At 41.7% G+C, this 17,753-nt stretch overlaps 1 protein-coding gene across 2 annotated transcripts; it reads right to left on the bottom strand.

Moving 5' to 3' along the window:
- Positions 1-287: 287 nt before the first annotated feature.
- Positions 288-11,240, bottom strand: LOC102112775 (acyl-CoA (8-3)-desaturase-like). 2 transcript variants are annotated; one of them, XM_005531770.3, is made up of 12 exons: positions 11,000-11,240; positions 8,313-8,423; positions 7,696-7,893; positions 6,593-6,694; positions 6,298-6,426; positions 5,100-5,157; positions 4,660-4,736; positions 4,123-4,220; positions 3,733-3,829; positions 3,006-3,085; positions 2,771-2,896; positions 288-2,435 (listed from the first exon to the last, which is right to left on the bottom strand). In XM_005531770.3, exons 1-12 carry the CDS (start codon positions 11,216-11,218, stop codon positions 2,384-2,386), a joined length of 1,347 nt encoding a protein of 448 aa, XP_005531827.1. In that variant the 5' UTR covers positions 11,219-11,240; the 3' UTR covers positions 288-2,383. The 2 variants fall into 2 exon arrangements, with proteins under 2 accessions (XP_005531827.1, XP_087913563.1); XM_088057437.1 differs by lacking the exon at positions 11,000-11,240 and adding an exon at positions 9,097-9,195.
- Positions 11,241-17,753: the final 6,513 nt, after the last annotated feature.

Here is a 17,753-nt window from a genome sequence, read left to right as displayed (position 1 = left end):
TCTGCAAAACATCGTCCTAATTTCCTTCTCTCCAGATATTCCAGATGGCAAATATTGTCTTTCAGATAATATTACAGCTTTCACCTGACCCCTTGGAGTTTGTAAACCATGTTAGAATTTAACCAAGGTAAACCAACTCCACTGTTAATTAACCTTTATTAAAAAGATAAAGAAATTATTCTTGACACAGAGCAGATTTGTTGAGACAAATAGAGACAGAAATGTTTTAATTAAAACCAGATTGAAAAATGAATCAATAAATAATGACATTCAAATAAGCAGAATTCTAATTAAACAGTACAAATGATCAGTTTAATTTATGAGACTGACACCACAAAGAACCCTTTTGATTCAGCTTTGCATTGACTTCAGTAGGACACAGGATCAGCACAGTTTTCAAGTCTCACTGATAAAAAAAAATGGAGGAATCCTTAATATTTATATAACCTTCAGCAGGACAGCAATTTTGACATGTCTTTGTGTAGTACCATGAAATCCCTGCATTCATCTTAAGGCAGTATTATCCCTTAAATAATTATATAATGTTTCTGCTTTTGCAAATAATTATGGATATCACCATTATAACCAACCCTGGATTTGGGAACATGTAACTGCTGTAGGGACCAATTAGCAGGGATTTCCAAACTACATTTTAAACACTTTTTAATAACTATTGTTTTAAACAGGACACTTTTCAAAGACATCTGTCAGACTTTATTATGAAATAACCAGAACAGTGTTATTGCTACCTGCACCTACACAGAAATATAAAAAAACAGAAGAAACTAAGATGTTCTGAAAAAAAACAAAGGCAAAAACAAAAAGTCCAGACTCCTTCTGCTTTGTTTGTTGGGCTTGATCTTGTTACAGAAGAGGGGTGTTGGTGTCTGTAAATTGCAACACAACTGAGCTGCTTTTAAATCTCCCACATCTTCCTCCTATGGGAACTGGGTGTGAAAGCAGAGGAGAGGAACCACGTGGCCTTTGTTTTTATGGGCAAACTGTCTCTTTATTTGGCACTACAGCTTCTTGCCATGAAAACCTTTTTGGTTTTGGGTCAGTGAGGTGGGTACCACATGGGTTCTGCCAGCCCCATAAAGGAATATATTTGCTCTATGTGGCATTAGGAAATGTCATTGAATTATAATTACTTTCCAAAATCAGCAAGATAAATCAGAGCTCCTTCTAAAACAGGCTTTGACTTAAATCTAAAAATCATGATCAAGAATTTTATTCATAATTCTCTTGTAAAACTAATTGTACTAAACCACCAAGAGGTAAAATTTTAGATACAATTTCATATATATATGAAAGCAATACCCTTGAAATCTGGACCTACTTCTCAGTGCTTTGTCTTCTCAGCCTGACTCAAAGCTGGTCTACACCAGAAATCCAATCTGACAGCACAGTCAGCACTCAGTTAAAACCCAGACATATATTTATGCCTAAAGATACCACATGCCATACAAGCTGTGTTCACACTGGCTACCACAGGTGTAAGCAGCCCCCAGCTGATCTGCCTGCCCATGCAATCCATGAACAGAACCTGTTACAACCCTTAACAGTCACAGCAAGGTGGCCAGAAGCGATGGGGGCATGCCCCAGAGGCCACCTTTTCTTTGCACATTTATTTGATCTGTTCAAGAAGATCCCTTAAAAATTCCCCCTGGTTTAATGTCTCCTGACTTCCTGTACTTTTCCTGTGTTTCTTCACTGAGCCAAGAAAGAAGGAGACCTTAATACTGAAAGAGGCTTGTGAGGAATATGGAGAGTTTTTATCAGGACTTGTAGGGACAGGATGAGGGACAACAGTTTTGAACTGACAGAGGGTGGGTGTAGATTGGATATTAGGAAGAAATTCTTTATTGTGAGGCAGTGGAACAGGTTCCCCAGGGAAGCTGTGGATGTCCCATCCCTAGAAATGTTCAAGGCCAGGCTGGACAGGGCTTGGAGCGACCTGGTCTGGTGGAAGGTGTCCCTGCCCATGGCAAGGGGTAGAGCAAGATGATCTTTAAGGTCCCTTCCAACCCAAACCATTCCAGGATTCTATGACTCTGAGAAGAACTTCCTTTCTTCCATAAGCAAGGAACTGACACTTCCAATAAAGTTAAACTGATCAAGCTGATTCAAGAGCTACTTCTCCCCGAGTTTAAAAGCCCATCTCTGAATTCTGAGATTGAGAGCAGGAAAAACAGAGGCTCCCACAGAGGTTGGGAACAAGGTAAAAATATATCTTGAAGCCACTTTCCCATTTCATTCTTACTGAAATTAGCTTTGCCCAGCTCCTCAGTTCCTATGCCTGAGGACATGCACAGGGATGGTGTGTCCCGGCTCTTAGCAGCAGTTGTGTGGTGAAGGGATTCCCTCGGACAGTTGCCAGTTTCTATCCATACAGATATGCTTCCAGCCAGTGGTCCCCAGAATCCTTCAGGGAACTGCAGGAGCAGAAGGGAAAAAAATAATTTATGAGGAGACAGAGTTCAACTTTGTGAGAGGCCAACTGTAGTTAAAGAAATAAAAGGAAAAATATGGATTTTAAATTGTGTGGACACCTCATAGTAAAGTCTGACTGCTGGCAATGCGCTGAGAGGATTTAAGGAAGAGAAACTTTGAAGCTTTGAAACTTTGAAACTTTTTAAAGCTTTGAAACTTTAAAACTATAGAAAAGCCTAAATAAACTCTAGGTTTAATCTCTCCATGGAAATTGATTTGAAATGGCTGCCTGGGTTTGCCACTGCAGAGCAAAATCATCTTGTTAATTGGTACTTACTGCAAAATATCTATAAAGGCTGTCAGCAGAGTCTTGGTTTTGTACTCAATGCCGTGCTTGTCACAGAGGCTTTTCACCAGGGGAGCCACTTTCCAGTAGTTGTGCCGAGGCATTGTGGGGAACAGGCTGCAGAATGGGATGAGGGAAGAGTTTTTGCAAAATTTGTCTTTCTCCCTGTTTAAAATATCCCCCTGCCCCAGATTATTCCCATTTTTCTCCCCAGGATGATACTCACTGGTGTTCGATTTGGAAGTTCAGGTGCCCAGTGAACCAGTCGTTGAACACAGACTGGTTCACATTGCAGGTTGCGTGGAGCTGGGAGAGAAAAACCCCAAAACCCCCAGATGATTTAGATTTTATTTTCCTGCAAGTCCAAGCTGAACCCCCAGCAATCGCTGCCCACCCTTATCCAGCATAAGAATCAAAGTCAGGGATTACAGCCATCATTGCCCTGAGGAATTCAACACAGTCTAGACCAGTCAGGCTGAGTTTTTTAGCCTTGATAAAACAGGAAACTGCTGCAAACCCACTATGTGGGATTATGCTGCTGGAGGTAGTATATATTCGTTTTTCTCAGGCAATTTTCTCAGATTTAATCTGATACATAGTAAACCTGCAGCCTGTAGGGTAAAAATAAAGGTCCCCCACTTTGCTTCTGTTTAGTCAGCCTAAAAAGGAGATTGGATGTTATACCACCAGTACTTTTCTATAACAGGGAGGGGAAAGGGTTTCTATAACAGGGAGGTGAAAAATATGTCAAGGCCTTTCAGTGAAAAAAATAGGATTTTTTAAATCTAGATTTCCTGTTTTCCAACTAAAATTTGAAATGGGTTGAATATCACAGAACTGTTTATTTAATGAATGGAAGGGCAAACCTCATTAACAGTAAATCTAAGAGAGTAACAATGTTGTCTTTGTTCTGTAATTTAGACCAGCAGACCCAGAATTCTATAATTTCTCACCTGAGTAGACACCCAGTCTTTGTTCTTGTCATAATCAATATTCATTGGGATGTGATTCATCTGGGTCACCCAAATAAACCAGGTACTCTCAAGGTATCTGGACAGATAAATACAGAAACTCTTGTAATATCTCTGATCCCATCCAAATTTACCACTAAAACATTTGGTTAAGTCTCTTCTCAAGTTAAGAAAGCACTTTTGGAGTTTAAGAACCACTCAAGTTGTAGCTGCAGATGCCCCTGACCAGCCACCACCCCTGTGAAGTTAAACTGTTTCTTCTGGAATATTTAATTCTGAGAAAATTGTAGTTTTAGTTTTCATTTCTTTCTTTTGAGCTCAATATTGATTACAAATATTACTTATGGGGGCTCTGGGTGTGCTCTGAGTTACCTGGACAGCCAGTAGTACACCATGAAATTTTTGAATCCCATTAAAGGAACATACATGAGGCAGACTCGGACATTGAAAGCCACAATCAATATCAGGTCCTGTAAAAAAAAACAAACAAAAAACCCCTAAACAAATCAGGATGAAAATCAACCTTTGTTGGTGAAATGCCTCCACTCCATCCATCCCTTTTACTTGAACTGCAGCTTAAAAAATGTACTGATATCCAAATCTCTGATTTTTCAGGAGTAAGGTCCATTCTGCATCAAGGTGGGTGTGTGGAAATATTCCCATTTAACCATCAATAACTGCAGACAATAGCCCTGCCATCACACTCTGGGTCTGGGAATTTCCTGGTAACTTATTTATCTGCTAAAAGGCCAAAAAGCCTCTTCTAAACAATTTTCTCTTTCTGCAGCAAGCCTAGAATCAGCCTATTCTATCCTTTTTCTCTTACCCCCCCAATCACCTGACCAATAGGAGGCAAAGGTGAATACAGTAACAATTTTTGAGTTTTCCAGACAGGGAAGCAGTGCTTACCAACCACTTTTTCCTCTTGATTGCAAAGTAGAATATTGACAGCTGGAAGAAGGGTATGAGGGCAAGTGGGGCCAGGACTGAAGACCAGAACAGAAAGAGAGAGACATTTGTAATTTCACTGCATCATAAAAATGATTCTTCTTTCCAGCAGAAGAAAAATTGTTGTTTTCCATTCATATTAACCTCCATGCATCCACATAATCTCTTCCTCTTTTTTCTCATCACTTCTCCATTTCTTCCCCATTCCTTTCTTCCCTCTGTTTGATACACACTCATCTATCTATCTCATAACCCAGAGACTTAAGGAGCAATTCCACCACATGGGGACCTTATTTAATGTGAAGAAAGCTTCCTGGAGCCCTCCCTTCACTGGGAATATGTTTAAAACCCTTTATTTTGTGTGGGAGGAGATGCCCTTATGGTTTTAGAGGGATACTCACAGACAAAATACTTGTGCTGGTAATTGTAAGGCATGAACTTCTTCTTCTGCTTTCCAAGCTGAAAAATGAAAAGATATTGAAATATTTATAAAAAGCACAATTAAGTTTATTTCTTCACCTTGTAATATTTCACCAATTGCACCAAAAGTTTCTTAACATCACCCCAAACTTTTGTGACTATAACTCTTTGAAAAAAAAATTAATAAGGACCTAAGGCTCCTTATTAGTCTTGTTATACTTTCATAATTCCAGTTGGCACTGGAAGTGCAACTTGAAGCAACAAATAAACTGGATAAACAAAACCCCTGAAATCCACTTTGCCTACCCATAGTGTGCCTAACTCTGATCCTGCTAAAAAGCTGATACTGATTTCCGACATTCCAACATTTTCACTCCATCAAACCCACAAGCCAGCCTGCTCTGGATGCTCCTACATGAGAGAGCTTTCCCTAAATCCCTGACAAAATCCTTCCCAAATGGAGCTCATGGTTTTCTATCAATAAGCATTTTGTATCTCCCATTGCAGGAATCTTTCTGGGACAGCAGAGCTGGAATTTTCCATGTGCCTTGGAGAGTTTCTTCAGCAGGTGAAAAAGAGAAAGGCATTATTTTAAGAGGCTGGTGTATCTCACAATGAGGGCGTTTCATTACCCTGTGAGTAAAAGGACTTCTAAGGAAAAGAAAAGGCAGACGAGCCCTTGCCTATCCTGATGCTATCAGAAACCATAATGGAAGCAGGAAGGATCTATTCATGGTTTCTCTTTTTATGAAAACCATAAAATTCAGGATTAGGAAATCATTCACTGTGTATGCATTTGGTGTGTGGCAGCTCTGCCAGCCCTGAAGGATTTGGGTGCTGAACAGCTCTGGTAGCCAGGAAGATCCAGAGGGAACATCTGACTCACTAATACTCTCTAATGCAAGTGGGCTGACTCACCCCTGGAGCTGCCTTTAAGGTGCTTGCCCTTACTTAAGCACTGATTTTAAGCCTTTGCTTCTCAGGAGAGGGTGTCTCAGCATAGCAATAACACAAGACACTCAGATCTTGGAACACTTTGGGAATTATCAAAAAATCCTAGAATAGTCTGGGTTGAAAGGCACCTTAAAAACCACTTAATTTCAAGGCACAATCTGGGTTGTTATTATTATATATTAGATATGCATCACACTCTAGCTCTCTGTCCTTTCTTTTCCAGACCTCCACGGAGAGGGTCCTTCCCAGGCTGAAGAGCAGAGGGTGCATGTTAAGGTCGGGGTCCTTGCGGAAGCAGTTGGGCTTGGCATGGTGCTGGTTGTGCAGATGGTTCCACCAGCTGGCAGGCAGCCCCTGCATGGGGAAAAGGGCAACACCAGGGATTCAAACCAGGGGAGGCAATATCAAGGATCACATTTCTATTTATTTCAATTCCCTCACAGGCGATCTTGCCCGGATTTAGGGACACTCCCATCCACTGCTTAGTCCCGATTAGCCCCAGAGAACATTCCACCACTACCTTCAGCATGTTTATCACCACGATCTGCAGGAGATGATTCCACCTGGGCTTCCTGAAGACAGAGCAGTGCCCCAGATCGTGCTGGAACCAGCCCATCTGGATCTGGGAGACAAAAAGGATTGCTGAGGAAAGAGAACTGCTTTATTGCAATAATTTGATTTGTGAGTCTCTGAAACTTCATTGTGTGAGTTTCATTCTCCCTCTGATGTGTGGAAGAGACACTTGCAGGGCTGGGAACTTCCATCCAGGCCACTGTCCACTAGACCTGCTCAATTCCAGATATTAGTTTCATCTGGAATATAGGAAAGCAGAGAAGCATCACTGCAATTAACTTCACTGTCACAGCACAGAATTCTGTTGCTGCCATCACAAGTAATTAATTTCCAAGTAATCAGCTAGGAAGTGGAATAGTTTTCAAGTCTGTGGCTTCACTGCATTCCATATTTCTGTGGAAATACAAGACTGCTCTTCAAGGGATATCTGCCCTAGCAGATATTAGGCAAATAAAACAGATTAATTAAATAAATTAGCTCATTTGCACCTGCTCCAGGGGGATCTGAGCAAACTTAAGCATTCAGTGCTAATAAGAAAATCTTGTTTTCCTCCTTCCACCACACCCTTCAATTTCTCCCATTTAAGTGCCACAAATCCTTATTCCCTCCTTCCCTACATCCACCCTGAAATGGATCCTTTGCTTATATGGCTGAATTTGCTAATCCAGCAGAAAACTATTCAGGGCTAGTGGGGACTCATAAAGGACCCCAAAAATACCAGAGCTATCTGACAGAACAAACAGAGAGCCAAAAGTGTCGGTGAGAATGAAATTTTCCTTCTTTTTGCTGGGGTAAGTGATTAGATCGGCTCATCCCATCTTGTGAAAGAGCCAGTTCCACAAGAACCCCACCATGCTGAGGGAGCAGCCTGTCAGCAAAATGAGATCTGCTGCAGGCAACAAAAATTATGACGTAGAACGTGATTGTCATCTTCAGCCAGATAATGGGATCTAAGGAGAGGCAATGCCTGGGATGGGAACATTCCATTAATCCTCTCCACCTGGAAAAGCAGAAGGCATCTGCAGCATTGAGCACCTGTCAGCAGTTTACCTGGGCAGTGGTGAAGAACACCATGCCAGCCAGGAAGGGCACCAGGGATATGCCAAAATACCAGACCACAAGCCAGGATGCAGCATCCAACACCAGGAGGTGAAGGAAAATCAGGAAGAAGAAGAAGTAATTTGGCCTCAGAAGTCCCATCTTCTCAATGGTGCAGCGCAGCTCACGAAAATCCTCCAAGAGGGATTTCTGTGGGTAAAGAAAATGGATTTCTGTGGGTAAGGTGAATATTAATGCACCATTTACTTTGAAAATGTCATAGAGCAGAGCCAGGAACCCCAAAACAGCCACAGAAGTTGGAGATGTTCGGTCAGTAGGGCTCATTGCCAAAACAAGCATGAAGTCAACAGACTTTGCTTTGATTCTGAGACATCCCAATGAGGAGAACTGAGCAGGATTTGGGGCTCTGGAGCCCATTCCTTGCTCCCAGGGGTGGATTTAGTGGTGCTGAGACAGTCATGTTTCAATGCCTGTCCATCACCACTTCCTGCCCACCCACAGCATCAGGTGTACTCTCTCAGAGGCGATTCCTGCTACCTCTCCTGTTTTCCTTCTCCTCCCACGCTGAATCCCGAGACATTCCCACTGCTGGAATCTAGGCCACTCACCTTTTTATTAGACTCAAAGCTGGGTTGATCTGGTGCCAGCTCCCCAATCAGCAGAGATTTCAGGTACTTTTTCACCAGGGACTTGTCATTGTGAAATGCCACGAAGGCATCCTGAGGAACACAAAGGGGGGAGTGAGAGATGGCACATGACCAAACACCAGAGCTGAGCTTCTCATTCCCCAGGTCTGGATTATAACACAAAATCCTGCTCCCCTTGTCCATTTTTGTCTCTCCTATTGCTCTTTCCCATAGACTGGAGCTTGGCCCAAGGAAGCTGGAGGAGTTTCAAGAACCCAGATTTCATAAAAGCCCCTGGGTGAGGCTGGTAATAAATGTTGAAAGGGTTTGATGAAAAACCATTTGCAGAGGGAAACCTGTTCTTTCATCTGCTTGTTTCAGCAGTCTGTCCCTAGAAGGCTCCAGCCAGCAGCCCTGCCCTATGAATGGGACCCAGGAGCAGGGAATGAGGTGTGTCTTTGCCATGCTTGGGATGAGGCATTGAAATCCTGTCTGTGTAACACTGAGGCCATACAAAATAGATGCTGAGGCCTCATATGCAGCAGCACAAACTGGCTGTCTCTCACAGTTCCCTCCAAATTTCCAGAGTGGTTGATGTTTTGGGGAAGTGGGAACATTAATGACACAAAAGAACCATTTCAAATCCCAGTTTCAAATCAAATATAAACAGTGGAATAAAGGATGAGATTCCAGATAAATCAAAACTCTTCTTTAGCTCATGTCCTCAGTGGATTTTCCAGAAGAAAGGTAAAGAGGTTGGCCATACCCTTTTTTCTTCCAGAAAGAGCGGATAGAACAAAATCCTCATTTTGAACAGTCTGATTTTGCTGATTTTGGCTCTGAAAATCAGCAGGGATGAGCACAACCCAAATATTCTGCACAGGTCTGGTCAGGATCAAATCCCTGGAAGAGGACAGAGGACTTTCTTGGAGCCTCTTGGCTGGAGACAGTCTCTCTCTGAGTACTTTGGTCTAGAAAAAGTCAGAACAGGGTGACTTTTCGGACACTCGAGCTTTTCTACAGACATCTAGTGGCCCTTTGTCACAGTGACAAATGAACAACTCTGTCGAGACCCAGAGCACTGGGAAAATCTCCCCATTGTGATTTTATGCCCCTCATTCTCCAGGTGTTTATCCATTTTTATATCCCTCCATCTTGCCAGGAATGCTGATTTAATCCGTAAGTATCACTACTGCAGTTTGGAAACGGGAACCAGAATCTTTTCAAGCAGAAGCTCCTATCCATGAGATCAGTATTGCAGATTCTTATCACTGGAAGCCTCTCAGTCCTGCCTGTTCTTTCTCCTCCCTGGTCTTACACTATAATTAGCATCTTACTAACTTTAAGATTAACTTTAGAGATTAACTTTAAGAACTACCACCTACAACACACATAACTCACAATATTTGACATCAATTAAATGTTCTGCAATGGTCTTGCCTTGTATTTTCAAAATAATCCCCACAGAGGAAGAAAATTCTCACTATGTGTACACTATTATGAGCTCTAGGGTAGTCAAGAGTTGTTGGAGAAAAACCCTGGATCCTGGCTTTAGATAAAGTCCTGCACCAGTAATTTTTTGAAACACTTTCCAGTCCTGCTTTTCTATGTGGATTTCTTAGAATATATAAACAAGCAGCATTTTAAAAGCAAAAAGAATTATTAGGATTAGTAAGGTCAAGACAGAAAATGTTGTTAGAATGCAACACAAATCCACATTGAGCCCATGATTTTGGCTACTGATTGTGGTCCTGTCTTCAAGGGGATATAGTACACTTTTAAGATCAAGTAAAATCAGATTGTAATTATTGCAACAATAAAAGCAAGTAAGATCAAAGGTATTTTTTTAAAACACATTCACCATGGTTAAAGCCCCTGGGTGTCTACAAATACAATGATGTAACTTGCAGGTCCTTGAAGGAGCTGGGAGGACATAGCTTGGGGACAAGTCATTCCATGCATGCTGCATTCCTTGACTCCTTCTGTGAAAGTGCAGCAGCAGAAAGTGCAGGAGATGGCACCAGGATCTCTTGGCTGGACTGTGTTCTGAAGGTAAATCAGCTTGGGGGAAACCAAACAAGACTCAAACCTCTCCTTTTTCTTCCTCTGAGACCACCAGATATTTTTCTGCCCCAGTTTCAAGCAGGGTGCAAGGGATGAAATGTGAAAAGTAACTAACCTGGTCCATTTTGGGCCAGGAGTTAGGAAGTGCTATCCCATTCTGCACGCTAAAACATGAGGAATTAAGACAGGCTAAGCAACTTTCCTCAAGTCAGAAAGTCTTGTCGTGACAAGAATTAAATCTCCCACATCACAATTTTATGCCCATGTTTCTAATGCTCAGATTTCTGCCTACTCAGAAATTCAGCGTCTCCTTTCAGCATAGTCTGGGAGATCTGCTTAGAGTTTATTATTCCTGCCAACAAGCACCGAATGATTTTAGATAAATCCTCCAGATCAAAGATTTTTGCAGGAATCCCTGGAAGATCTATGTTCAAATATATTTGTAGGACTTTTCCATATGTCCTGCAGCCCAAGGTTATCATGCTGCTTTCTCAGCCCGCTCTCTGACCAAGTACAGAGATGACCACCACCAGACAGGATTCCCCACTGTGTCCTCTTTCCCTGCCACTGGAACCACCTTCCTCCACTGCTTTCCCAGCTCTTACCGTGGCATCCTGCCCGGCATAGTGGCTGATAACCCGGCTGCCCCCGGGATGTCTCTTGGAAAACGTGCTGACATCATAAACCTTCCTGTCAAGCACCAGCCACTGCTCCTGGCCTTGCTCACGGCCGTTGCGGGTCCTGATCTCTTCCCAAGTGAAAAGCTGTGGAAAGGCTGGGATGGATCCGGTCCCTTTCTCGCTGGGACCAGTCTGTGGAGCCATCCGTGCTGGAATTCTCCAGAGCCAGCTCCGGGTCCAGGCTGAGGGTGGCCCATGCTGGCCTGCCCGTTATACAGCCTCACTCCAAACCACTCCCTGCGCTTCCAAGGGCTGGTTGGCCCTCCTCGCCCAAACACACCCTTCCCAAGTTCCCTCCTCTTCCAGACGCTTGGACACACCCACGAGGAAAATCTCTGCTCCTTCTTGTCCTTTCCAAGCTGCCTTTGCAAGGTCTGACCGCTCCACTGAGTACAAACAGGAATAAAGACAAAAATTTGTGAAGGCCACCTGTTACCTCTAAATGGCCTCACTACCTGAAACCTTCAGGTTGTCCTTGGTCTTTGAAATTTTTAGTGTTGACCCTGGCATGCTAAATTAATGTACCTTTCTTAATTAAATAATTTATTAAAATACCACCAGATGACAGTAAAGAAAGAATACACTAAGAAAACATTCTTTATTTCCATTTAATTTGGCTTCTATATTGATAACACTTTGCATACAGTTGGTTTCAGAATTTCCTGTATTTTCTTGAGCCATGCAACCACCTAATTGTTCGAGTAATTAATTCATGAGTCTATTACATTAAAATAGTTTGTAGTATTAGAAGTAGTAGTAAGAATAGTGATAAAAATATTAATAATAACAATAATAATAGCAATAACTGTTAACACCAAGTTTGGCTGTAGATTCAGAAACCTATGCTTAAAGGCAATGTTGACATAATTAACTTTACTTAAACACTACTCCTGCAGAAAGCAACTCTAAGCATCTCTGATATTGTGAAGGTCTGCTGTGTAATGAACAGCTAAAGAGTTCTCAGCTGTAATAAAATGCAGTGACAAGGCAGTGCCAAGTTTCCTATGAGCTGACATCAATTTTGCTGAAAAAATTAAGCAATATAAATGAAATATCACTCTACTTGAGATCTAGCAGTGTCTTAGTCCTGGTTGGGGGTTTTTTAATCTGAAATTGCAAGCCTTGGGTGCTTTTGGGGAAGGAACAAACAGCAGGCAGACACGGTACAGGCTGGGGTGGTACAGATGGGGCATGTCCATCATACCCCTCTGTAATGCAACACTGAGTTAAATCCCGAGTCTTGCCCCTCACCCCAAACTTTCTGCTTATGTTTCTGAATTTCTTGGGTCTATAACCCCAGATGTGGCCTGCAGTGATGCCCAGTCCCTTCCTGAAGCCTGACCAGCTGCAGGTCTCAACTATCTCTTGTGACAATGAGTTTCCCAGACAATTCACACACTGTGATTCCAAGAAAACTGGTTGTTTTGTGAGCTCCCAGTTCTGGGAAGCACTGAAACCACTCAGCTGAAGCTGCAGACCTCAGGCAGGACAGATAGATAAAGAAATATAAAGACAGATTAAAAAAAGCCAAGCTACTTTCTCAACCAAGGCACCTCAGCAGAATGAGACGTTTTCCCTGTATCCCAAGCACAGAGTGGGCAGTTTTCTGGCTGACACAGAACTCCAAATTATGCAATTCTAATTCTTCAATTCATGTAGCATCTTGCAAATTAATCAGTCAAGCCCCAAACTGCCATTTAAAAGTGGCTGACATGTGGCAATTGGTGAACCACCCAAAGTAAAAGAGAAATGTGACTGCTGGTATTCATCAGAAGACAGTGATAAAAGAATGGGAGGAATAATTTCTACCCTGCTGTCACATTGCATTTTGTAACTCTTTATCTTGCTCTAAATAAAAGCTGAGAGTGTCCACGCTAATGATGTGTTCATGTTCTATGTATATGTGCAGAGTCTTACCTAAATCAATGTTCAGTACTTGAGGTGGTGGCAATAAAATATGCAACAGTTTGCGCAATTTCTTGCAGATGTGGCGTTTTGTGCACATGTGAAAATATCAAATTACTCCATAGCTGGCTGAAAGGACAAAAAAAACCTTCCCATGGCCCTATATTCAGACTTGTACATGTAGCAGCTATTTGAAAAGGAGGAGATTAAAATGTGGGGTTTGGTTTCAGTCTACGAGGAGATGCAGTATAAAGAGCCAGGAATGTATTGGAGTGAACAAATATGGGATTTCTCTGTCTATACCCAGTCAGTAGCTGTTTCACTTTCATGAAGCTGTTTTACTTTCACTGTACCATTGTTGGGGCCAGCATTCACCAAACTGGTGGAATTAAGTTTGGGAACTCTAAGATGATTTTCCTCTGTATTAACAGTGTGCATAAATATTTATTGTCTGAATTTATTTTAGCATCAGATCCCATTCAGAGGGGCCAGTAACACCCACTGTTACTGTTGATATTCTGTCAAATTAAAATCCCTTCCCAATGTGAAAGCAGAAGCTGCCTCTGTCTGTATTATCCAGGTCACTGAACAGATTCCAGAAGCACATGGAAAAGCTCAGACAGTGAAAGGCACAATCCTGCTCACCCAGAGAAACTATTGAGAAACCTGTTAAAGTGAATTTACACCACACGGTGTTCTGCAACACTGCCCACACACCTGCCAAAATGCAGTCCTGTGTTCCTGGGAGCTGGTACACGTGCACAGAGCTACTCCACAGCCCTGCTCCTGTGACTCAGAGGCTCCTTGCACGGGCACTCAACACAGTTTCCCAGATTTCCAGAAGGACACTACGTGACTGCTCAGCTGGCGGTTGCTGCCTCAGCTCTTTTATCCTCTGTCACATAAATGTTTGCAGCTTACACTTAATCCACTGGAGATAAATGGTCCAGAAATAAATCTGGTACTGAGATACCCTGGAGCATTTGGAAGTGGTTGATGATCACAGAGGTTTTTCCAGCATTAATGATCCTGTGATCTTGTTTCTAAGAAAATCTTTTCTGGAGACAATCTTTAGGTTCTGAATAATATTGGCTTACTTTTTTACAGGCTTTTCATGGAGCCTTTCAAATGGGAACACCTCACAAGTGGGGCTCCTGGGCAAAACTGGGTGGAGAATCTTCTTTACGAAGTGTAGAGTTTCACCAGAGTTGTTAGATACAAGACAGACAGTTGTGGCTTGAGCAGGTCTCCAGGTTTAGGTGTCAACAGAGGAGAAAGCTGGAAAAGTGTGACCTTGGATGGTAGCATCTACAAGTACACCTGCACTTCCCTCTGGAAGCAGAGCTGACTCTCTCTGCCCTGTCCTGTCTGCTCTGGAGCCATGGAACAGTACCTTTGACCAAAGCAGACATGATCTGAAACATCTCTGCATCGGAAGGCAGGTGCCACCTAATTTATATAACATATAAAGATATAACATATAACATTCTGAAAAGTTTGTCCTCAAGGGACTCTGGAATGGAGCTCACAGGATACTGAGCCTTTTGTGGAGGGTTTGGGAATGCTCTGCCCTACAGCGGCTCCAAGGAAATTACCTGTATCCATCCACAGTCAGCACATACATTCCTGTTCACAGAGTCTGTTTTTCTTCCTGGATTTCATGGACTCTCCTTCAAGACTCCCTCTTCTGTCACTGTGGTGTGCCTTTTCCCAAACACAGCCAGAAATAATTAAACAGAAATAATTCAAATTATTTTATCTCCAGCACAAAACTTAATGGGGAATCCATAATTCAGGAAAAGGCTTCATGGAGAAAGATCTTTACAATCTTTTCAAGCAACATAAACTTTTGCAGTTGGCAGAATTTTGTTTTGGAAAGGAAAAAAGAATCCAGTAATTTACTGCTTTTGATAAAAACATTAAAAGGTACCATGTCCTTTTAGTCAGGAGGAGAAAAGGGCATGGTTTTCCCTTTTTTAATATATTCTGGGTTAATGAAACACCACCCTGCATCTCAGATGGAGCTAGTTATCAGGAATACCATATCCCATGAAATGAGAAGAGAAACTAAAGCAAAAGCAAGGGGGTTTTAATACAGACCGAGTCAAGTTTGCAATGGAGACCCTACCTTGAGGGGTTTCAGTTCCTCAGATATTTTAAATTTTTATTAATTTTGTTTCATTCTTTAGTCCATATATCAAAAGTAAATTAACACTTTTTTTTTTTTTTTTTTCTCTGTGAAAACATTCTTCACACTCTTTGCAAAAGAAAGAAAAAAACACCTGTGAAAAGCCATGCTTTCCCTCCCTGGGAAGCTCCTGTGGGCAGCTTTCAGTTACATTTTATGAGTGAACAATAAAACCCCAAGATGTTAATTAGAATGAGGGCTAAAATTAGACCCTGTAATAAGCCCTGTGAACCTTCTCATCTAAATCTCCCCATAGAACACTAAATTGCATTAAAAGACATATAAATTTTTTTGCGATTCCTATGAAATAAACTTTTTGCACCCTTCAGCTTTGTGAAAGTCAGAATCTCAGGGGCTCTTCTGTGGCTTTAAGATCTAAATTAAGCTGCTCTAAAGTTATAAATTCTGTGATTCTCCTTTCCCAAGTGCTCTATATTGTTACAAAGACTAAGACACAATATGATCTGAGACAAAATTGTTAAATGCCAGTAACAAACTCATTTTGTTTTCTCACTGCTGCATATTTGGGATTGGTTTTTTTCAGACCAGGCAGCATTTTTGTTGCATTTTCTGTGCCCAGTGCAGGGCACCCACTGCTTAGAAACTTCTGAATGCTCTGGCTGCCTGAAATGGGGCATCCACAAAAGAAAAACCCCACACAAGGTGCCCATGCTCCGAAGTTTAAATGAGTGATTTTTACAACAAATTAGGAATCTTTTAAATCAAATTAGGAAATATTTTAATTAGTAACAAAGTGGCCTAAGCCAGGATTAAAACACCCATGGTGGTTCCATGGCCTACACACAGAGCACCTTCCTCCATCTGGCCTTCCTGTGGGCCTTGGGCTGCCTTCCAACCTCTGCAGTAAACGTGGCACAGCCAATACTTGGCCATAATTCCTTCCCTGCCCTTCACCATCTGCCTCTGTCCTTCCTCAGCCACATATTTTGGGGTATATTCATAGGGCAATATAAACATTTTGCCTCAGTTATGTCCCTCAAACTTCTACATCCTACCCTGCCCACACGGGCACCACTCACAGTTTTCATATTTTGTTACTTCTTTTGCAAAATGTAATTTTTCTTTGACACTTTAGCAATGTAGTGGGTCTAGCACTGGCCAAACACCAGTGCACCCACTAGAATTAATTATTCATTTTTTTCTTGCAAGGTAAGAATTAGGAGGAGAGCAACACAGGCCCAAAACTTTAAAGGGTATAAAGAAAATTTTATTAATAGAACCAAAAGAATAAATAGTGTGAAATTAGAATAAACTTTCAGAACACTTCTCCTCCCCCCAACTCTTCTTTCTTTTCTTACTGACATCGTAAAGAGAAAAATTTGATATTTTCAGTTAGTTTACTACTTTTAAAATAATTTTTCTTGTTTACTTAGGGAGAGGAGTCTTTCCTGCCATGCTGTGGAGACTTTTTCACAAGAAATAGTTCTCTTGTGGTTTTAATTTTCATGAATAAAAAATTAAGCCACCAGGAAATCTGCAATCGTGAAGTCTCTCCCACATTTGGTGGCCTTCCCACAACTACCACCATGGGTCATCTCAGCTCATTGGGGTGCAATTTTAAGGATGAACCATTTTAATATAGAAACAAAAGTTTTCTTCTTTTATTTTTGGGAACAAAGGTTTTCTTCTCCCATACCTGGGGCCAGGTTTCTCACCTCTCTCATCTCTTTTTGTTCAATCTTCTCCTTAGATCACAGCTACTTCAATATTTGCTTGCTTTAACACTGGTGCTTCTCCTCACGGCTGTGGCTGGAACATTACATCTCCTTAATGCATTCCATGGGAATTCCAGGGGGAAAAAAGTCTGATGTACCAATTACATCTTCTCTATAGCCTTACATGAGAATTTTAGCCCAAGACTAAGGCATTTTCTCATTCCCTTCCCATCTGGGATTTGAATGTTCTCAGTGAAATTGTTCCCTTTCCACAGTGCCAGCAGGATGGCACAGTGTCTCATAGCCAAGTCACTTTGGTCCAGTTACCTGTCCAAAGGCCAGAAACAAGAGAGGTTTTTCCTGGGGTTTGCTCATCTTTAAATGTGATTTCACAGAAGCCTATTCAGGTTTCTCAGGTGGTTTAGCAGGGTATCAATATTCAATAGCCAGCTGATTGGTTCTGTCAGGTCCAGGGAAGTTGCCAATGCCTTCACAGGGAATTACTTCCCTAGCTCATGGATTGTTCCTTGACTAAAAACCAAATTATGTTAAACCTGGACAAGCAATTACTAAATTGCTAAAGTAGCTACAAATAGCAACTCCTACTTCCATGACTTTTCACTATGCTTTCTATTCCCAATCTGCCTCACAAGTTGTCCCTCATCTTTCAAAAATGCTCTCATGAGTTTGTTTCTTCCCTCATTGCTAGGATCTGAGTCACATAATTTTATACTTTATCCTCTATTTTGGTGACTTTGGAATATTTGCTGAAGACAGAAATACCTATGGCTTTCTAGCCTCATATGTTTCTGATCTTCCTCTTGGATGAGGGGGGAAGAGGGAACAAAACGAAGAAAATGTCAAAACCGGAGCTCACTGCAGCATTTCCGTTCACCTTTTATTTTACTTG

Source organism: Pseudopodoces humilis, chromosome 7 (genome assembly GCF_049639895.1).
Source record: "Pseudopodoces humilis isolate 2021_Gansu_Grassland_sample_001 chromosome 7, ASM4963989v1, whole genome shotgun sequence".
Classification (NCBI taxonomy): Eukaryota; Metazoa; Chordata; class Aves; order Passeriformes; family Paridae; genus Pseudopodoces; species Pseudopodoces humilis.
This window is presented reverse-complemented; position numbering and strand designations above follow the sequence as displayed.